The sequence below is a fragment of the Corythoichthys intestinalis genome, chromosome 19 (assembly GCF_030265065.1).
Source record: "Corythoichthys intestinalis isolate RoL2023-P3 chromosome 19, ASM3026506v1, whole genome shotgun sequence".
NCBI classification, from domain to species: Eukaryota; Metazoa; Chordata; class Actinopteri; order Syngnathiformes; family Syngnathidae; genus Corythoichthys; species Corythoichthys intestinalis.
In genome coordinates, this window is record NC_080413.1 from 40437923 (window position 1) to 40457716 (window position 19794).

At 39.6% G+C, this 19794-nt stretch overlaps 1 protein-coding gene and 31 non-coding genes across 32 annotated transcripts; 1 reads left to right on the forward strand and 31 right to left on the reverse strand.

Annotated features, from left to right (window-relative positions):
* Positions 1–196: 196 nt before the first annotated feature.
* Positions 197–9229, forward strand: lyrm2 (LYR motif containing 2). Its single transcript, XM_057823615.1, has 3 exons — positions 197–334; positions 5404–5544; positions 6643–9229. Exons 1-3 carry the CDS (start codon positions 293–295, stop codon positions 6721–6723), a joined length of 264 nt encoding a protein of 87 aa, XP_057679598.1. The 5' UTR covers positions 197–292; the 3' UTR covers positions 6724–9229.
* Positions 8064–8134, reverse strand: trnag-ucc (transfer RNA glycine (anticodon UCC)). Its single transcript has one exon. It is a non-coding gene; the product is annotated as a tRNA-Gly (tRNA).
* trnag-gcc (transfer RNA glycine (anticodon GCC)) lies at positions 8913–8983 on the reverse strand. The gene has a single exon. It is a non-coding gene; the product is annotated as a tRNA-Gly (tRNA).
* trnag-gcc (transfer RNA glycine (anticodon GCC)) lies at positions 9123–9193 on the reverse strand. The gene has a single exon. It is a non-coding gene; the product is annotated as a tRNA-Gly (tRNA).
* Positions 9230–10004: 775 nt separating the features above from the next.
* On the reverse strand, positions 10005–10075 carry trnag-gcc (transfer RNA glycine (anticodon GCC)). The gene has a single exon. It is a non-coding gene; the product is annotated as a tRNA-Gly (tRNA).
* Positions 10076–10212: 137 nt separating this feature from the next.
* Positions 10213–10283, reverse strand: trnag-gcc (transfer RNA glycine (anticodon GCC)). The gene has a single exon. It is a non-coding gene; the product is annotated as a tRNA-Gly (tRNA).
* Positions 10284–10637: 354 nt separating this feature from the next.
* On the reverse strand, positions 10638–10708 carry trnag-gcc (transfer RNA glycine (anticodon GCC)). Its single transcript has one exon. It is a non-coding gene; the product is annotated as a tRNA-Gly (tRNA).
* Positions 10709–11060: 352 nt separating this feature from the next.
* trnag-gcc (transfer RNA glycine (anticodon GCC)) lies at positions 11061–11131 on the reverse strand. Its single transcript has one exon. It is a non-coding gene; the product is annotated as a tRNA-Gly (tRNA).
* Positions 11132–11483: 352 nt separating this feature from the next.
* On the reverse strand, positions 11484–11554 carry trnag-gcc (transfer RNA glycine (anticodon GCC)). Its single transcript has one exon. It is a non-coding gene; the product is annotated as a tRNA-Gly (tRNA).
* Positions 11555–11906: 352 nt separating this feature from the next.
* Positions 11907–11977, reverse strand: trnag-gcc (transfer RNA glycine (anticodon GCC)). Its single transcript has one exon. It is a non-coding gene; the product is annotated as a tRNA-Gly (tRNA).
* A 353-nt stretch (positions 11978–12330) lies between these two features.
* Positions 12331–12401, reverse strand: trnag-gcc (transfer RNA glycine (anticodon GCC)). Its single transcript has one exon. It is a non-coding gene; the product is annotated as a tRNA-Gly (tRNA).
* Positions 12402–12540: 139 nt separating this feature from the next.
* On the reverse strand, positions 12541–12611 carry trnag-ccc (transfer RNA glycine (anticodon CCC)). Its single transcript has one exon. It is a non-coding gene; the product is annotated as a tRNA-Gly (tRNA).
* A 146-nt stretch (positions 12612–12757) lies between these two features.
* On the reverse strand, positions 12758–12828 carry trnag-gcc (transfer RNA glycine (anticodon GCC)). The gene has a single exon. It is a non-coding gene; the product is annotated as a tRNA-Gly (tRNA).
* Positions 12829–12967: 139 nt separating this feature from the next.
* Positions 12968–13038, reverse strand: trnag-gcc (transfer RNA glycine (anticodon GCC)). The gene has a single exon. It is a non-coding gene; the product is annotated as a tRNA-Gly (tRNA).
* A 139-nt stretch (positions 13039–13177) lies between these two features.
* On the reverse strand, positions 13178–13248 carry trnag-gcc (transfer RNA glycine (anticodon GCC)). The gene has a single exon. It is a non-coding gene; the product is annotated as a tRNA-Gly (tRNA).
* A 139-nt stretch (positions 13249–13387) lies between these two features.
* On the reverse strand, positions 13388–13458 carry trnag-ccc (transfer RNA glycine (anticodon CCC)). Its single transcript has one exon. It is a non-coding gene; the product is annotated as a tRNA-Gly (tRNA).
* A 146-nt stretch (positions 13459–13604) lies between these two features.
* On the reverse strand, positions 13605–13675 carry trnag-gcc (transfer RNA glycine (anticodon GCC)). The gene has a single exon. It is a non-coding gene; the product is annotated as a tRNA-Gly (tRNA).
* Positions 13676–13814: 139 nt separating this feature from the next.
* Positions 13815–13885, reverse strand: trnag-gcc (transfer RNA glycine (anticodon GCC)). The gene has a single exon. It is a non-coding gene; the product is annotated as a tRNA-Gly (tRNA).
* Positions 13886–14024: 139 nt separating this feature from the next.
* On the reverse strand, positions 14025–14095 carry trnag-gcc (transfer RNA glycine (anticodon GCC)). Its single transcript has one exon. It is a non-coding gene; the product is annotated as a tRNA-Gly (tRNA).
* A 139-nt stretch (positions 14096–14234) lies between these two features.
* Positions 14235–14305, reverse strand: trnag-gcc (transfer RNA glycine (anticodon GCC)). The gene has a single exon. It is a non-coding gene; the product is annotated as a tRNA-Gly (tRNA).
* Positions 14306–14601: 296 nt separating this feature from the next.
* Positions 14602–14672, reverse strand: trnag-gcc (transfer RNA glycine (anticodon GCC)). The gene has a single exon. It is a non-coding gene; the product is annotated as a tRNA-Gly (tRNA).
* A 146-nt stretch (positions 14673–14818) lies between these two features.
* trnag-ccc (transfer RNA glycine (anticodon CCC)) lies at positions 14819–14889 on the reverse strand. The gene has a single exon. It is a non-coding gene; the product is annotated as a tRNA-Gly (tRNA).
* Positions 14890–15035: 146 nt separating this feature from the next.
* On the reverse strand, positions 15036–15105 carry trnag-gcc (transfer RNA glycine (anticodon GCC)). Its single transcript has one exon. It is a non-coding gene; the product is annotated as a tRNA-Gly (tRNA).
* A 146-nt stretch (positions 15106–15251) lies between these two features.
* On the reverse strand, positions 15252–15322 carry trnag-gcc (transfer RNA glycine (anticodon GCC)). Its single transcript has one exon. It is a non-coding gene; the product is annotated as a tRNA-Gly (tRNA).
* A 355-nt stretch (positions 15323–15677) lies between these two features.
* On the reverse strand, positions 15678–15748 carry trnag-gcc (transfer RNA glycine (anticodon GCC)). The gene has a single exon. It is a non-coding gene; the product is annotated as a tRNA-Gly (tRNA).
* Positions 15749–15887: 139 nt separating this feature from the next.
* On the reverse strand, positions 15888–15958 carry trnag-ccc (transfer RNA glycine (anticodon CCC)). Its single transcript has one exon. It is a non-coding gene; the product is annotated as a tRNA-Gly (tRNA).
* A 138-nt stretch (positions 15959–16096) lies between these two features.
* On the reverse strand, positions 16097–16167 carry trnag-ccc (transfer RNA glycine (anticodon CCC)). The gene has a single exon. It is a non-coding gene; the product is annotated as a tRNA-Gly (tRNA).
* A 139-nt stretch (positions 16168–16306) lies between these two features.
* On the reverse strand, positions 16307–16377 carry trnag-gcc (transfer RNA glycine (anticodon GCC)). The gene has a single exon. It is a non-coding gene; the product is annotated as a tRNA-Gly (tRNA).
* Positions 16378–16516: 139 nt separating this feature from the next.
* On the reverse strand, positions 16517–16587 carry trnad-guc (transfer RNA aspartic acid (anticodon GUC)). The gene has a single exon. It is a non-coding gene; the product is annotated as a tRNA-Asp (tRNA).
* Positions 16588–17460: 873 nt separating this feature from the next.
* trnag-gcc (transfer RNA glycine (anticodon GCC)) lies at positions 17461–17531 on the reverse strand. Its single transcript has one exon. It is a non-coding gene; the product is annotated as a tRNA-Gly (tRNA).
* A 1508-nt stretch (positions 17532–19039) lies between these two features.
* trnag-gcc (transfer RNA glycine (anticodon GCC)) lies at positions 19040–19110 on the reverse strand. The gene has a single exon. It is a non-coding gene; the product is annotated as a tRNA-Gly (tRNA).
* Positions 19111–19669: 559 nt separating this feature from the next.
* On the reverse strand, positions 19670–19740 carry trnag-ccc (transfer RNA glycine (anticodon CCC)). Its single transcript has one exon. It is a non-coding gene; the product is annotated as a tRNA-Gly (tRNA).
* Between the last annotated feature and the right edge of the window lie 54 nt (positions 19741–19794).

Sequence of the window (19794 nt, forward strand, 5' to 3'; positions counted from 1 at the left end):
GGGCCATCGAGGGTTCTGTGAGCTCTGTAGATTGCACATAAAAAATGTGAAAAAGAATACTTGTAATTTTTTGTCTGGGTGCCTACATTATTATTGATTTTTAAAGGACACGTGGCTTGAAGAAAAGAAGGGAAAAAAGATTTTGAGGGATAAGTAACGCTGTTCTGGATCTGCAATTCGAATGTTATAAATAACTGGAACAACAGGAGGCAGTAATGCTCCAACTTGGCTGCCGACCGCCGTTTAACCCCATGAAGAGGAAGAAGAGCGTTTGTTTTGCTCCGACACTGTGATGGCATCTAAGATACCGACAACTGCACTTACTTTGAAACAGGTAAATGCTGTGCACACATGATATTAAAAGTGTTATGTACGTTGCTACCGTAGCTGAAAACATACCGTCTCTCAAGGACGTATTCCATTTCAAACGAATTAATGAATGAACCCTATTACAATATTCTGAAACGTCTTTGTGCCTGATGGCAGGTAATAACAAAGATATTGTCGTTTAAAGGTCGGAAAACTAGGGCTAGTTTGGGTCAGCGAGTAGAATACAAATTTAATACTTGTCGACACGTATTTTGCCATTACCGCGCGAGTAAAGGACACATAACCTGCTTATTTTCATCCCCAAAAATGCAACAACAATTAGTCAATGATAAATATATGACTATCGGTCTTTGTCAGTCACGTGCCCAAACTAGCGGACACGCCCCCATGCGCCATTTTGAGTGTACCACGGATGTAAACAAACCACAACAGGAGTATCTCCGACGCCACATTACCGCCTCCAACTTCATCGCTGGATATAAAAAAGTCCCTCGTTTACGGTATCAGCGCTTACATTTTAAAAACTATAAATCTCTCGAAGCTCACGGACATTTAACGAATGGCTCGGTGCAGGATCTTCGCATTTCGACCGCAGGACTGCGACAACACAGTCGTCACTCGTTGCTCCTCTCAGAAACATGATACAGCTCTTACTTGAACATCCTTGAACTTGAATTGTACCTTGAATATCATCTTAAACATCACATGACCAAAACAGGTGAAGGAACTGTCATAATTACATGCAAATTCATGTATATTGCACAATATATTGTTTCAGTGTTGACATTGCCATGCAAAGGTGCAATTCTCTCAATGCAGGACTTATCATGTGAAGAGGGACAAATTTACTTGAACACGTTATTCTACAACTAGTGTTATTTTACTTCATATGCACATGTTTTATATTTCCTTGTATTGCTATTTTCTGTTTACCATTGTGCTGCTGCTGTGTTTTGATTGAGAATTTTAGTAAAAATTATAAATCAAAAAAAAGTAAACCTGTCAAACATCTCGTTTTGTTAGCAAACATCGTATTTCCTATTCTGTGTTTATCTCCACAAAATTGTTTGAATGTAATTAGTAAAAAAAAAAAAAAAAAAAAAAAAACTTCATTATCAAAACCAACACTAGTGTTTTACGTACCTAAGAGAGGCAAGGAGTCAAGACTTCAAAATTGTCACTGACATACTTTATTAAACAGGTTTACGTCATCTACAAACGTATAAAAAAAACTGCTTGTTCAAACACTACGAAAAGAAAATTGCACTATACTACTGTTGGGCAATGGCTTATCAGGGCACAGCAGAAAGTGACAACCTTATCCAACATTGTGGCTTCTTCACCTTCACATGGAAGAATCATGTTTATGGGTATGGTTCCTGTTAAGATCTTATACCTCTGACTAGGGCTGGGCGATATGGCCTTAAACATGTATCACGATAAATTGAGCAGATTTATCTCGATAACGATAAATGACGATAAATTCGCCCAAGCGGACTGTTATATAATTTGAAAATCTGAATCAATGCATGAAATACAGATTAACTATTTCTTGTTGATTTATTTACCAGCATTCAATTTGATATACTGTATTTAACAATTGTACATGCAGTCTAAACATTAAGTTTATAAAAATGTATTGTAAGCAATAAGAATTCAAGTATGAACATTTATAACAGCGTGTATGACTTGAACAATGTACATTGTCAAAATCAATATGCCTGTGCAAACATGTCATTGTAACACAAATGACTTGCAGCTTGAACAGTACACTTCAAAAAGACAACTTATTGTTAATGGCTGCTGTGACATAATTATTAAATACAAGTGCTTACTTTATGGTTTAAGGGCCCCCCCCCCCCCCCCCCCAGTGCATTTTTTAATAAATGCACGCACAATAAAAAAAAGCTGGGGCCATTTCTCGGTCATTATAAGTTTCGCCGTTGGATTGTACTTTATGCTGAATGCTTGACCATCACAAAAGCTATCAGAGGAATCACACACAGACAGATACAAAATAACGCCACATAGTAATTGCTAGATGCAGTCCGTGCCCAATCCACTCATTAAGTTCAGCCGTTTCGACAAGGTTAGAGCCGCTATCCGACTCCATAACGTTCATTTGTAGCGTTAGCCGCTAGCTAGCGTTAGCCTGGCTACCAGTAGAAAGCACTGAAAGCACCATCTCCGGAAATCGTGAGAACAAAGGAGGACAGCGGGTGAAAGCCCGTCTGGATGCCACCAAGAGTCTACTAAATGTCGGTTGAAAGTTTGGTGAACCTCCCTTAAGCCACACTCCATCACGTTAGTGTGGTGGTGCTTGTAGCTGGAAAACATTTGGGCACGTGCTTTCAGATTTGACGGGTTTTCTGTGAAAATTTCAAAACAGTCAATAATCACAGTCTGTGTCACATCCTGATTGGTGTTGTGCGTCTCATCCTCTGTGATTAGCTGATCACCTTCTCTCCAGCTTCATGTGCCCCCTCTTCAGTCTGTAGCTGACCACTTTCTTCTTCAGCATCAGGTGTCCCCTCCTCATTCTGTTGGTGACTGTTTATTTCACCAGGTTCAGATGGTCCCTCCTTGGTCTGCAGCTCTTCAATGTTTGCATCCTGCTGGACCCCCATCTCTGGTGTTTGCAATGTCTCTTTCCATAGCTGCTCTCGCCTACTTCGTCTTGCAGAGCGTGCAGTGTTTGTCGGAGTAACAGATGTGTGTCCCAGATGTAGGGATGGTGCCAGTCTGGGTCAGTCTCCATCATTTCATAAACTGGTTCACCTGCAATCACGTTAGGTTTTGTTTAGAAAGTTAGGTAAGATTGGATGTTTCCATGGCATTTCACAATCATAACCACTTAATAAGACATGCTACCATCCCATCCAACCATTCCATCAGATGTCAAGAGGAAATCTCACGCATTGATAAATATTTCTGTGCATTTTTGCTGTTTACCTTTATCTTTCAAATCATTCACTCTGTAATGTTTTTATAAACCATGACTGAATAAATTAAAAAACTGATTTATCACGAACAGATTAACCCATTTCCTCTGCCCTCCCTCTTTGCCTGCAGTTTACAAGTGAGGCTGGCTAGCTAGCTAAGGTAAGCCAATGAGAAAATAGCGACTATAGAAAACAAAAAACAGCATATTCACTATCAATACTTAAAAAAAGCTCTGACTTGCCTTTTATGAAAATGCCGAGAGCAAACACGCATGAAGTCACCCTTCCGTCTCACTGCTGCGACCCAGGCCAGGTCATCCGACGTCTCTTCGTTAGTTCCTCAACCTGCCGTCCATCACCTCTTTTCCAAGTGGGGAAACGAAAAAATCTTACGTGGTGGTCAACTTTGCTGCCATTTTTGTCGTGTGATTTAGTAAGGCAGCCTTTCACACAACACGAGTGTCCCATTTTATCAAAGACAATGATGAAAGCAAAGACGATTCTCACTGCTCAATTGTTTACAATAAGTGAGCGGTGCACCCAAAATGGCGATTCAACCCACAATGCACTGCAGCTTTTGCAAGCGTTACGTCACCTGACAAAGACCGTTTCTGGGCAAATTGAAGCCTCTTGGTTCTTAAACCACTGTGGTTTTGGTTCACTTTTATGGTTCATTACTTGAGGCTTCGTTCACATTTGCTCTCTTCTGATACCTGCTGTACAGGTGAAAGTATAGCAAATTAAATCTTGAAATGCTTTTAGGCAGGGGTCTCCAAACTATTCCACAAAGCCGCTGTGCGTGGAGGATTTTACCCAGCCCCCTCGGGTGCCAAGGTAGAAAAAAATTTATATCTAATCTGTACCCATAGATTACAAAACTATGACCAAATTGTAGTTTATTTTTCTCTTAAAATGAAATTGGGAAACACTCAACTGTGGGACTGTAGCTGAGCAAGTGGCGTATTTTCCAAGTATTATTACATACATGTTGCGATTGAGGAAGTGTTGTTGTTCAGTCTGGTTGCTTTCAAATGAAATTGTCTGGTCGGTACAGTAAATTGACATAAAAAAAATGTAAAACGTAACCGGTCATGACATTATGCCCAAGTCACTGCACACTTCATGTGAAAGTCTGCCATGTCAGAATTTCTTCTTGTCGTGCCGCTTAGTGTGAGATGTTTTATGGGTGACAGCGGCGCAGCAGGTCATCCACTGATTGAAGGATCAGGATTCCAGCTCCCACCTGTGCCCGCTGTCATTGTATCCTTGGGGAAGACGCTTCACCGTACTTGCCTGTGAGAACAAGTCGTCAGAGGTATTTTTAAAACCGTCAGGGCCACCAGAATGCTACAAACACTGGCCCGGTAGGCCAATAAAAATAATGCGTTAATTAAAAAAAAAAAAAAAAAATCATTCCCAATAGTTCAGTGATTTGATGGCGTTATGCATCGCTGTGCCGCTCAAAAACATTTCAGTCTATGCAGCCAGCCGTTGGTTCCCGTGGGACGCAAATACACCTTGTTCGCTCGCTCCCGTGTGAACGCACTCAACCTGATTACTGCTGCTGATTGATTGTCAGTATCTCAGTACCCACCTAACGTTATCCTTCAAGACAACATGTTTCTGAAACCCCCAGCACCCGGCCAAGCACCAGGGGGAAAAAAACAAGTTAAGAAAGAGGAAGTCACCGTAGTTGAGAAAAAGCAAAATCCAAAATGAAAAAAAGGGAGATAACGTTTCAGCCCCAGTGGTGAAATTGCTGAAATTGGCTCGGCTACGATGAGACAAAAAACAAGGTTTACTGTGAGGTATGCAGATCAATGCTCAGATATGCTGTCAAGTAAGTCAGAGAAAAGTTAACGAGTATGAAACGTCTGGTATGAACATAGCGTGATAATTCATTAACTTGACTACAGAGAAAATAATACCGTCATAACGACGTTCTAGCATATTTTTGGTTTCCTTATGTACTGTTGATTAACTACATACTGCTGTCCATATATGCACATGCTCGAATAAAAATGAAATGGCATATTATTTTTAAATAACGCTCCCCTTATGGGGTAGAATTTCACTGCAGTGATCCTCATCATCATTTTCCATCTAAATCGACTCCCTTTTCCTCCTACAGTTTTTACATAGGCAGAGCATTTTGGGACTATACAGAAAGATGCTGAGAACAATACGACATGTGCCGGATCAAACGGATAGGAAATACCTCCGAGACTGGGCAAGAGATGAATTTAGAAGGAACCGGAATGCCACTGACCAGGTGAATATTTTTTCTTTTTTAAATCTTCTGTTAAATTGCATTTTATTCAGTCAATACATCATTACAATCTATGAATCACATACTACTAATAGTTTGAGGCCACATTGAATATATCCGTCAGATAGAGACGTACTACTCTCAATACAAGGTCGGCCAGAGCACCGTCACCCTTTACTATAGTTCTGTTTTGAATGTGTAAATTAAATTAATAAATAAACCTGAATTAATTCAGTTCATATTTGACTGGAAAACCAATAATTATTAGCATTGAATTATTAATGGAAACTTGAAAAAGTGACTGTTATAAAAAAAAAAATCCTGCTTAATTTACAACTGCATAATTTAGCCCTTAAAGTCCTGATCCTTTTGTGGTGTTTCTTTGGACATTCTCTTTATTTTAAATACTTTTTGTTTTGTCTACATGCCTTGTACAAATATTGACCTCTGCTCTTGGCTTGACGATGCAAATTAAGATTTCATGAAGGGGGTTGCCCGCGTCGATTGCAGGTACGCTCGTGGCTGACAAGGCCAATGCGAGATAGGCAGGTGCGGCCGCAGCGGCTGCAGTAATTATTTGTACAAAGCATGCCCTGGTTGTATTGCTTGGTATATTTTTTCTCAGCAAAACGTCATCTATGTGAACTGTCATTATGACACTATATTGGTCAAAAAATACACCAAAGTCATTAATTCTGTATATTTTTTCGACTGCAAAAATGTACTGTCAGTCCTCCCATCCCAAGAGCATGAATGCACTCGTGTCTTGTGTGCACACTTGCACAGATAAACATATTTTCTACCATCAAATTAAAACGACCCTTTCGCCGCCAGTTGTCCGTAGTCTATCAGTGCCAAATAAAAACTCTGAGAGAGTTTGAAAATCCGCACTTTTGAGTAATGATGACAGCAATGCCTACGTGAAATATTAAATGGTAATATTTAATCACAACAAAAGTTCTTTAAAATCATTGGGGAGTTTTTTTTGTGAAATGTCGCTGTGAAATCATTTTTTAGCACAGAGAAACCTGGCAAAAAAACAGAGCGGCTAGTTCATCATTTAAGAGTGTATGACTGTTTTCTTTTGAATTCTTCCATCAGGATGCCATACGTATGATGATCATACAAGCAAATAACCATCTGGAGGAGCTGCAAAGATCTCTTGCATTGGCTGGGAACTAAAAAAAAAAATTGAGGATCTGCACTTCCTGAACACATAACAGATTGAAAGCAGTGACTGGACACTACGTTAGGGATCTTGACTTGAGGCTGTTTAAAATACACAACAGGGCCACCTGATCAGTACTGGAAAATTCTAAAGAGTGTTCATAATGTTTAAGTGGCTTCAAATTTTCCATCCACAATTACAGAATAAATAAATGTATCTGTATATATAAAACATTTTGAATCAGTAGGTGCCAATTTTATTTCGCTGTATTCTTATATGAGTTCTGAGGTCACATTTATGCAGAGGTGGGTAGATTAGCCAAAAATTTGACTCAAGTAAGAGTAGCGTTACTTCAAAATAATATTACTCAATTAAAAGTAGTCATCCAAAAAAATGTACTCAAGTAAAAGTAAAAAAGTATTTGGTGAAAAGAATACTTAAGTAATAAGTAACATTGTGAGTAACTGCTTACATTTTTTTTTTAAAGTTTTTTTTTTTTTAGTCAGCACAGTTATTTATATGAGCTGTTGTTATAATACATGTGAGTTGTTGTTATAATACTGTACAATAACACATTACATAACCATATCAAGCCAAAGAAATACAAAATAAAGGGGAAAAAAAACAATGAATTCCGTGAAAAAAAAAAAGTGAAAGTGAAAAAAAATTACAGAAATGAAGTATTATTTGTCCAAAGAGCCAGAGTGCCTTCTAGTGCAGAAAATATTTCCTAGTTTGAATAGTTCCTTCATAGTTACTACTATGAAATTAAAAGGGTCATATCTCCGGTTTTCCGTGGTCAATCGGCGCCAAATAAAAATTTGGAAAGAGGTTTAAATCCGCATTTTCGAGTCATGTTGAGGGCAGCGCTCTATGTCAAATATTTTAAAAAAAAAAAAAAAAATAGATTAAAAAAAATTTGGGCCTTCGCACGCTTAGTGCTCGGGCCCTAAATATGTAGAAATGTAACGACTCTTGTGTAGCCCAAAGTAGCTGAGTAAGAGTATCGTTATTTCTTCACAAATCTACTCAAGTAAAAGTATATAGTATGGCTTGGTAAAACTACTCTTAGAAGTATTCTCAAAAAGTTACCGGTACTCAAGTAAATGTAACGGAGTAAATGTAACGCTTTTCTGCCCACCTCTGCTTTTATGGATTTTTAAAATACATCTAGGAGTTCCCAACATTTAACGTCATTTATGGAAAAAGTTTGAATAGCTCCTGACCGTTTCCATTTTCAATGATAAATCTTTGTGTGCGTTAAAAAAACAACAACTGAAATCTGCGCTTTCGAGCAATGTTGACGACATCGCCCTTTGTCACTTTTTTTTTTTTTTTTTTTTTAAACAGCTACTGCATTGGCTGGGAATCGGACCCAGGCCTCTCGCATGGAAAGCGAGAATTCTATCACTGAACCACCAATGCTCACAGGACAGAAAGCCATACGAAAAAGTGAAAATCTCCTTAAAAATGAAGGTCAAAGTGCTTCAAATAAAGAACCTGATCATAGCACTGTATAAAAGAAGATCGCTGTATTAGAAGAATAAACTTCCTAAACAGATACTGCATTGGCTGGGAATCGGACCCAGGCCTTTCGCATGGCATGCGAGAATTGTACCACTGAACCACATATGCTCATTGCTCACAGTAGAGAGGACGATATGAAAAAGTGAAGATTTCATTAAAAATGAAGGTCAAAGTGCTTCAAAAAAAGAACCTGATCATAGCACTGTGTAACAGAAGATCGCTGTATTAGAACAACAAACATCTTCAACAAATACTGCATTGGCTGGGGAATCGGACCCAGGCCTCTCACATGGCAAGTGAGAATTCTACCACTGAACTACCAATGGTCACAGTGTAGAGGGCCATATCAAAAAGTGGAAAATTTTATTAAAAATCAAGGTCAAAGTGCTTCGAAAGAACTACCTGATTATAGTGCTGTATACCAGCAGATTACTATATTAGAACATCTGACTTCTTAAACAGATACTGGATTGGCTGGGAATCAGACCCAGGCCTCTCGCAAGGGAAACGAGAATTCTACCACTGAACCACCAACGCTCACAGAACAGAGTACCATATGAAAAAGTGAAAATTTCATTAAAAATCAAGGTCAAAGTGCTTCAAAAGCAGAACCTGATTATAGTGCTGTATTAACAAAGATCACTGTATTAGAAGAACAAACTGCTTAAACAGATACTGTATTGGCTGGGAATCGGACCCAGGTCTCTCGCATGGCAAGCGAGAATTCTACCACTGAACCACCAATGCCCACAGCAGAAAGCTCCATATGAAAAAGTGAAAATTTCATTAAAAATCAAGGTCAAAGTGCTTCAAAAGAAGAACCTGATTCTGGTGCTGTATAACAGCAGATTGCAAAATTAGAACATCAAACTCCTTGAACAGATACTGCATTGGCTGGGAATCAGACCCAGGCCTCTCGCATGGCAAGCGAGAATTCTACCACTGAACAACCAATGCTCACTGCTCACAGTATAGAGGACCATATGAAAAAGTGAAAATTTCATTAAAAATCAAGGTCAAAGTGCTGAAAAAAAAAAGAACCTGATCATAGCACTGTATAATACAGGGGTGGGCAAACCGGTCCTCGAGGGCCGCAGTGGGTCCTGGTCTTTGTTCCAACTGACCCAGCACAGATAGTATAACCAATGAGGTTTCAGCAGAAATGAGAAGCACCTGACTGCAATTGACTGATTGCACTCGTAAAACAACAGATTGGTGAAAATGTGTCCTCTTAATGGGTTGCAACAAAAACCCGCACCCACTGCGGCCCTTTGTGGAATAGTTTGCCCACCCCTGGTATAATAGAAGATCACTGTATTAGAACAACAAACTTATTCAACAAATACTGCATTGGCTGGGGAATCAGACCCAGGCCTCTCACATGGCAAGTGAGAATTCTACCACTGAACTACCAATGGTCACAGTGTAGAGGGCCACATCAAGAAGTGAAAATTTTATTAAAAATTAAGGTCAAAGTGCTTCAAAAAAAGAACCTTATCATAGCATTGTATAACAGAAGATCGCTGTATTAGAACAACAAACGTCCTCAACAAATACTGCATTGGCTGGGGAATCAGACCCAGGCCTCTCACATGGTAAGTGAGAATTCTACCACTGAACTACCAATGGTCACAGTGTAGAGGGCCATATCAAAAAGGGAAAATTTTATTAAAAATCAAGGTCAAAGTGCTTCAAAAGAAGTACCTGATTATAGTGCTGTGTAACAGCAGATTACTATATTAGAACACCTGACTTCTTAAACAGATACTGCATTGGCTGGGAATCGGACCCAGGCCTCTCGCATGGCAAACGAGAATTCTACCACTGAACCACCAACACTCACAGAACAGCATACCATATGAAAAAGTGAAAATTTCATAAAAATGAAGGTCAAAGTGCTTCAAATAAGAACCTTATCATAGCGCTGTATAAAAGACGATCACTGTATTAGAAAAACAAACTGCCTAAACAGATACTGCATTGGCTGGGAATCGGACCCAGGCCTCTCGCACGGCAAGCGAGAATTCTACCACTGAACCACCAATGCTCACACCACAGAGGACCATATGGAAAAAGTGAAAAATTCATTAAAAATGAAGGTCAAAGTGCTTAAAAAAAAAAAAGAACCTGATCATAGCACTGTATAACAGAAGATCACTATTCTAGAACAACAAACTTCTTCAACAACTACTGCATTGGCTGGGAATTGGACCCAGGCCTCTCACATGGGAAGCGAGAATTCTACCACTGACCAACCAATGCTCACACCACAGAGGACCATATGGGAAAAGTGAAAATTTCATTAAAAATGAAGGTCAAATTGCTTCAAAAAAAGAACCTGATCTAGCACTGTATAACAGAAGATTGCTATATTAGAACATCAAACTTCTTAAACAGATACTGCATTGGCTGGGAATCGGACCCAGGCCTCTCGCATGGCAAGCGAGAATTCTACCACTGAACCACCAATGCTCACACCACAGAGGACCATATGGAAAAAGTGAAAAATTCATTAAAAATGAAGGTCAAAGTGCTTCAAAAAAAAAAAAGAACCTGATCATAGCACTGTATAACAGAAGATCGCTATTCTAGAACAACAAACTTCTTCAACAACTACTGCATTGGCTGGGAATCAGACCCAGGCCTCTCGCATGGCAAGCGGGAATTCTTCCACTGAACCACTAATGCTCACAGTACAGAATATCATGAAAAAGTGAAAATTTCATTAAAAATGAAGGTCAAATTGCTTCAAAAAAAGAACCTGATCTAGGACTGTATAACAGAAGATTGCTATATTAGAACATCAAACTTCTTAAACAGATACTGCATTGGCTGGGAATCAGACCCAGGCCTCTCGCATGGCAAGCGAGAATTCTACCACTGAACCACCAATGCTCACACCACAGAGGACCATATGGAAAAAGTGAAAAATTCATTAAAAATGAAGGTCAAAGTGCTTCAAAAAAAAAAAAGAACCTGATCATAGCACTGTATAACAGAAGATCGCTATTCTAGAACAACAAACTTCTTCAACAACTACTGCATTGGCTGGGAATCAGACCCAGGCCTCTCGCATGGCAAGCGGGAATTCTTCCACTGAACCACTAATGCTCACAGTACAGAATATCATGAAAAAGTGAAAATTTCATTAAAAATGAAGGTCAAATTGCTTCAAAAAAAGAACCTGATCTAGCACTGTATAACAGAAGATTGCTATATTAGAACATCAAACTTCTTAAACAGATACTGCATTGGCTGGGAATCGGACCCAGGCCTCTCGCATGGCAAGCGAGAATTCTACCACTGAACCACCAATGCTCACACCACAGAGGACCATATGGAAAAAGTGAAAAATTCATTAAAAATGAAGGTCAAAGTGCTTCAAAAAAAAAAAAGAACCTGATCATAGCACTGTATAACAGAAGATCGCTATTCTAGAACAACAAACTTCTTCAACAACTACTGCATTGGCTGGGAATCAGACCCAGGGCTCTCGCATGGCAAGCGGGAATTCTTCCACTGAACCACTAATGCTCACAGTACAGAATATCATGAAAAAGTGAAAATTTCATTAAAAATGAAGGTCAAATTGCTTCAAAAAAAGAACCTGATCTAGGACTGTATAACAGAAGATTGCTATATTAGAACATCAAACTTCTTAAACAGATACTGCATTGGCTGGGAATCAGACCCAGGCCTCTCGCATGGCAAGCGAGAATTCTACCACTGAACCACCAATGCTCACACCACAGAGGACCATATGGAAAAAGTGAAAAATTCATTAAAAATGAAGGTCAAAGTGCTTCAAAAAAAAAAAAAGAACCTGATCATAGCACTGTATAACAGAAGATCGCTATTCTAGAACAACAAACTTCTTCAACAACTACTGCATTGGCTGGGAATCAGACCCAGGCCTCTCGCATGGCAAGCGGGAATTCTTCCACTGAACCACTAATGCTCACAGTACAGAATATCATGAAAAAGTGAAAATTTCATTAAAAATGAAGGTCAAATTGCTTCAAAAAAAGAACCTGATCTAGCACTGTATAACAGAAGATTGCTATATTAGAACATCAAACTCCTTGAACAGATACTGCATTGGCTGGGAATCAGACCCAGGTCTCTCGCATGGCAAGCGAGAAATCTACCACTGAACCACCAATGCCCACAGCAGAAAGTGCCAGATGAAAAAGTGAACATTTTATTAAAAATCAAGGTCAAAGTGCTTCAAAAGCAAAACCTGATTATAGTGCTGTATAAGAGCAGATTGCTATATTAGAACATCAAACTCCTTGAACAGATCCTGCATTGGCTGGGAATCGGACCCAGGTCTCTCGCATGGGAAGCGAGAATTCTACCACTGAACCACCAATGCTCACTGCTGACAGAACAGACTACCATATGAAAGACTGAAAATTTCATTGAAAATCAAGGTCAAAGTGCTTCAAATAAAGAACCTGATCATAACACTGTTTTAACAAAGATCACTGTATTAGAAGAACAAACTGCTTAAACAGATACTGCATTGGCTGGGAATCGGACCCAGGTCTCTCGCATGGCAAGCGAGAATTCTACCACTGAACCACCAATGCCCACAGCAGAAAGCACCATATGAAAAAGTGAAAATTTCATTAAAAATCAAGGTCAAAGTGCTTCAAAAGCAAAACCTGATTATAGTGCTGTATAACAGCAGATTGCTATAATAGAACATCAAACTCCTTGAACAGATACTGCAATGGCTGGGAATCGGACCCAGGCCTCTCGCATGGCAAGCAAGAATTCTACCACTGAACCACCAATGCTCACACCACAGAGGACCATATGGGAAAAGTGAAAATTTCATTAAAAATGAAGGTCAAAGTGCTTCAAATAAGAACCTTATCATAGCGCTGTATAAAAGACGATCACTGTATTAGAAGAACAAACTGCTTAAACAGATACTGCATTGGCTGGGAATCGGACCCAGGTCTCTTGCATGGCAAGCGAGAGTTCTACCACTGAACCACCAATGCCCACAGCAGAAAGTGCCAGATGAAAAAGTGAACATTTTATTAAAAATCAAGGTCAAAGTGCTTCAAAAGCAAAACCTGATTATAGTGCTGTATAAGAGCAGATTGCTATATTAGAACATCAAACTCCTTGAACAGATCCTGCATTGGCTGGGAATCGGACCCAGGTCTCTCGCATGGGAAGCGAGAATTCTACCACTGAACCACCAATGCTCACTGCTGACAGAACAGACTACCATATGAAAGACTGAAAATTTCATTGAAAATCAAGGTCAAAGTGCTTCAAATAAAGAACCTGATCATAACACTGTTTTAACAAAGATCACTGTATTAGAAGAACAAACTGCTTAAACAGATACTGCATTGGCTGGGAATCGGACCCAGGTCTCTCGCATGGCAAGCGAGAATTCTACCACTGAACCACCAATGCCCACAGCAGAAAACACCATATGAAAAAGTGAAAATTTCATTAAAAATCAAGGTCAAAGTGCTTCAAAAGCAAAACCTGATTATAGTGCTGTATAACAGCAGATTGCTATAATAGAACATCAAACTCCTTGAACAGATACTGCAATGGCTGGGAATCGGACCCAGGCCTCTCGCATGGCAAGCAAGAATTCTACCACTGAACCACCAATGCTCACACCACAGAGGACCATATGGGAAAAGTGAAAATTTCATTAAAAATGAAGGTCAAAGTGCTTCAAATAAGAACCTTATCATAGCGCTGTATAAAAGACGATCACTGTATTAGAAAAACAAACTGCCTAAACAGATACTGCATTGGCTGGGAATCGGACCCAGGTCTCTCGCATGGCAAGCGAAGATTCTACCACTGAACCACCAATGGTCACAGTGTAGAGGGCCATATCAAAAAGTTAAAATTTTATTAAAAATGAAGGTCAAAGTGCTTCAAATAAAGAACCTGATCATAGCACTGTATCACAGAAGATCGCTGTTTTAGAACAACAAACTTCTTCAACAAATACTGCATTGGCTGGGAATCAGACCCAGGCCTCTCGCATGGCAAACGAGAATTCTACCACTGAACCACCAACGCTCACAGAGCAGAATACCATATGAAAAAGTGAAAATTTCATTAAAAATCAAGGTCAAAGTGCTTCAAAAGCAGAACCTGATTATATTACTGTAAGAACAAAGATCACTGTATTAGAAGAACAAACTGCTTAAACAGATACTGCATTGGCTGGGAATCGGACCCAGGTCTCTCGCATGGCAAGCGAGAATTCTACCAAATAAAAATGAAGGTCAAAGTGCGTCAAATAAAGAACCTGATCATAGCACTGTATCACAGAAGATCGCTGTTTTAGAACAACAAACTTCTTCAACAAATACTGCATTGGTTGGGAATCAGACCCAGGCCTCTCGCATGGCAAGCGAGAATTCTACCACTGAACCACCAATGCTCACTGCTGACCGAACAGAGTACCATATAAAAAAGTGAAAATTTCATTAAAAATGAAGGTCAAAGTGCTTCAAAAGCAAAACCTGATTATAGTGCTGTATAACAGCAGATTGCTATAATAGAACATCAAACTCCTTGAACAGATACTGCATTGGCTGGGAATCAGACCCAGGCCTCTCGCATGGGAAGCGAGAATTCTACCACTGAACCACCAATGCTCACTGCTGACAGAACAGAGTACCATATGAAAGAGGGAAAATTTCATTAAAAATGAAGGTCAAAGTGCTTCAAATAAAGAACCTGATCATAACACTCTATAAACAAAGATCACTGTATTAGATGAACAAACTGCTTAAACAGATACTGCATTGGCTGGGATTGGACCCAGGTCTCTCGCATGGCAAGCGAGAACTCTACCACTGAACCACCAATGCTCACTGCTCACAGAACAGAGTACCATATGAAAAAGTGAAAATTTAATTAAAAATGAAGGTCAAAGTGCTTCAAATAAAGAATCTGACCATAACACCGTATAAACAAAGATCACTGTATTAGAAGAACAAACTGCTTAAACAGATACTGCATTGGCTGGGAATCGGACCCAGGTCTCTTGCATGGCAAGCGAGAGTTCTACCACTGAACCACCAATGCCCACAGGAGAAAGCTCCATATGAAAAAGTGAAAATTTCATTAAAAATCAAGGTCAAAGTGCTTCAAAAGCTAAACCTGATTATAGTGCTGTATAACAGCAGATTGCTATATTAGAACATCAAACTCCTTGAACAGATACTGCATTGGCTGCGAATCGGACCCAGGCCTCTCGCATGGCAAGCGAGAATTCTACCACTGAACCACCAATTCACTGCTCACAGAACAGAGTACCATATGAAAGAGTGAAAATTTCATTAAAAGTGAAGGTCAAAGTGCTTCAAATAAAGAACCTGATCATAACACTGTATAAACAAAGATCACTGTATTAGAAGAACAAACTGCTGAAAACACATACTGCATTGGCTGGGAATCAGACCCAGGCCTCTCGCATGGCAAGCGAGAATTCTACCACTGAACCACCAATGCCCACAGCAGAAAGTACCATATGAAAAAGTGAAAATTTCATTAAAAATCAAGGTTAAAGTGCTTCAAAAGCAAAACCTGATTATAGTGCTGTATAACAGCAGATTGCTATATTAGAACACCAAACTCCTTGAACAGATACTGCATTGGCTGGGAATCGGACCCAGGTCTCTCGCATGGGAAGCGAGAATTCTGTCACTGAACCACCAATGCCCACAGCAGAAAGCACCATATGAAAAAGTGAAATTTCATTAAAAATCAAGGTCAAAGTGCATCAAAAGCAAAACCTGATTATAGTGCTGTATAACAGCAGATTGCTATATTAGAACATCAAACTCCTTGAACAGATACTGCATTGGCTGGGAATCGGAACCAGGCCTCTCGCATGGGAAGCGAGAATTCTACCACTGAACCACCAATGCCCACAGCAGAAAGCACCATATGAAAAAGTGAAAATTTCATTAAAAATCAAGGTCAAAGTGCTTCAAAAGCAAAACCTGATTATAGTGGTGTATAACAGCAGATTGCTATATTAGAACATCAAACTCCTTGAACCGATACTGAATTGGCTGGGAATCAGACCCAGGCCTCTCGCATGGCAAGCGAGAATTCTACCACTGAACCACCAATGCCCACAGAAGAAAGCACCATATGAAAAAGTGAAAATTTCATTAAAAATCAAGGTCAAAGTGCTTCAAAAGCAAAACCTGATTATAGTGGTGTATAACAGCAGATTGCTATATTAGAACAACAAACTTCTTCAACAAATACTGCATTGGCTGGGAATCAGACCCAGGCCTCTCGCATGACAAACGAGAATTCTACCACTGAACCACCAACGCTCACAGAGCAGAATACCATATGAAAAAGTGAAAATTTCATTAAAAATCAAGGTCAAAGTGCTTCAAAAGCAGAACCTGATTATATTACTGTAAGAACAAAGATCACTGTATTAGAAGAACAAACTGCTTAAACAGATACTGCATTGGCTGGGAATCGGACCCAGGTCTCTCGCATGGCAAGCGAGAATTCTACCAAATAAAAATGAAGGTCAAAGTGCGTCAAATAAAGAACCTGATCATAGCACTGTATCACAGAAGATCGCTGTTTTAGAACAACAAACTTCTTCAACAAATACTGCATTGGCTGGGAATCAGACCCAGGCTTCTCACATGGCAAGTGAGAATTCTACCACTGAACCACCAATGGTCACAGTGTAGAGGGCCATATCAAAAAGTTAAAATTTTATTAAAAATGAAGGTCAAAGTGCTTCAAATAAAGAACCTGATCATAGCACTGTATCACAGAAGATCGCTGTTTTAGAACAACAAACTTCTTCAACAAATACTGCATTGGCTGGGAATCAGACCGAGGCCTCTCGCATGGCAAACGAGAATTCTACCACTGAACCACCAACGCTCACAGAGCAGAATACCATATGAAAAAGTGAAAATTTCATTAAAAATCAAGGTCAAAGTGCTTCAAAAGCAGAACCTGATTATAGTACTGTAAGAACAAAGATCACTGTATTAGAAGAACAAACTGCTTAAACAGATACTGCATTGGCTGGGAATCGGACCCAGGTCTCTCTCATGGCAAGCGAGAATTCTACCAAATAAAAATGAAGGTCAAAGTGCTTCAAATAAAGAACCTGATCATAGCACTGTATCACAGAAGATCGCTGTTTTAGAACAACAAACTTCTTCAACAAATACTGCATTGGCTGGGAATCAGACCCAGGCCTCTTGCATGGCAAGCGAGAGTTCTACCACTGAACCACCAATGCCCACAGCAGAAAGCTCCATATGAAAAAGTGAAAATTTCATTAAAAATCAAGGTCAAAGTGCTTCAAAAGCTAAACCTGATTATAGTGCTGTATAACAGCAGATTGCTATATTAGAACATCAAACTCCTTGAACAGATACTGCATTGGCTGCGAATCGGACCCAGGCCTCTCGCATGGCAAGCGAGAATTCTACCAATGAACCACCAATTCACTGCTCACAGAACAGAGTACCATATGAAAGAGTGAAAATTTCAATAAAAGTGAAGGTCAAAGTGCTTCAAATAAAGAACCTGATCATAACACTGTATTAACAAAGATCACTGTATTAGAAGAACAAACTGCTTAAACAGATACTGCATTGGCTGGGAATCGGACGCAGGTCTCTCGCATGGCAAGCGAGAAATCTACCACTGAACCACCAATGCCCACAGCAGAAAGCACCATATGAAAAAGTGAAAATTTCATTAAAAATCAAGGTCAAAGTGCTTCAAAAGCAAAACCTGATTATAGTGGTGTATAACAGCAGATTGCTATATTAGAACATCAAACTCCTTGAACCGATACTGAATTGGCTGGGAATCAGACCCAGGCCTCTCGCATGACAAACGAGAATTCTACCACTGAACCACCAACGCTCACAGAGCAGAATACCATATGAAAAAGTGAAAATTTCATTAAAAATCAAGGTCAAAGTGCTTCAAAAGCAGAACCTGATTATATTACTGTAAGAACAAAGATCACTGTATTAGAAGAACAAACTGCTTAAACAGATACTGCATTGGCTGGGAATCGGACCCAGGTCTCTCGCATGGCAAGCGAGAATTCTACCAAATAAAAATGAAGGTCAAAGTGCGTCAAATAAAGAACCTGATCATAGCACTGTATCACAGAAGATCGCTGTTTTAGAACAACAAACTTCTTCAACAAATACTGCATTGGCTGGGAATCAGACCCAGGCTTCTCACATGGCAAGTGAGAATTCTACCACTGAACCACCAATGGTCACAGTGTAGAGGGCCATATCAAAAAGTTAAAATTTTATTAAAAATGAAGGTCAAAGTGCTTCAAATAAAGAACCTGATCATAGCACTGTATCACAGAAGATCGCTGTTTTAGAACAACAAACTTCTTCAACAAATACTGCATTGGCTGGGAATCAGACCGAGGCCTCTCGCATGGCAAACGAGAATTCTACCACTGAACCACCAACGCTCACAGAGCAGAATACCATATGAAAAAGTGAAAATTTCATTAAAAATCAAGGTCAAAGTGCTTCAAAAGCAGAACCTGATTATAGTACTGTAAGAACAAAGATCACTGTATTAGAAGAACAAACTGCTTAAACAGATACTGCATTGGCTGGGAATCGGACCCAGGTCTCTCTCATGGCAAGCGAGAATTCTACCAAATAAAAATGAAGGTCAAAGTGCTTCAAATAAAGAACCTGATCATAGCACTGTATCACAGAAGATCGCTGTTTTAGAACAACAAACTTCTTCAACAAATACTGCATTGGCTGGGAATCAGACCCAGGCCTCTTGCATGGCAAGCGAGAGTTCTACCACTGAACCACCAATGCCCACAGCAGAAAGCTCCATATGAAAAAGTGAAAATTTCATTAAAAATCAAGGTCAAAGTGCTTCAAAAGCTAAACCTGATTATAGTGCTGTATAACAGCAGATTGCTATATTAGAACATCAAACTCCTTGAACAGATACTGCATTGGCTGCGAATCGGACCCAGGCCTCTCGCATGGCAAGCGAGAATTCTACCACTGAACCACCAATGGTCACAGTGTAGAGGGCCATATCAAAAAGTTAAAATTTTATTAAAAATGAAGGTCAAAGTGCTTCAAATAAAGAACCTGATCATAGCACTGTATCACAGAAGATCGCTGTTTTAGAACAACAAACTTCTTCAACAAATACTGCATTGGCTGGGAATCAGACCGAGGCCTCTCGCATGGCAAACGAGAATTCTACCACTGAACCACCAACGCTCACAGAGCAGAATACCATATGAAAAAGTGAAAATTTCATTAAAAATCAAGGTCAAAGTGCTTCAAAAGCAAAACCTGATTATAGTGCTGTATAACAGCAGATTGCTATATTAGAACATCAAACTCCTTGAACAGATACTGCATTGGCTGGGAATCGGACCCAGGCCTCTCGCATGGGAAGCGAGAATTCTACCACTGAACCACCAATGCCCACAGCAGAAAGCACCATATGAAAAAGTGAAAATTTCATTAAAAATCAAGGTC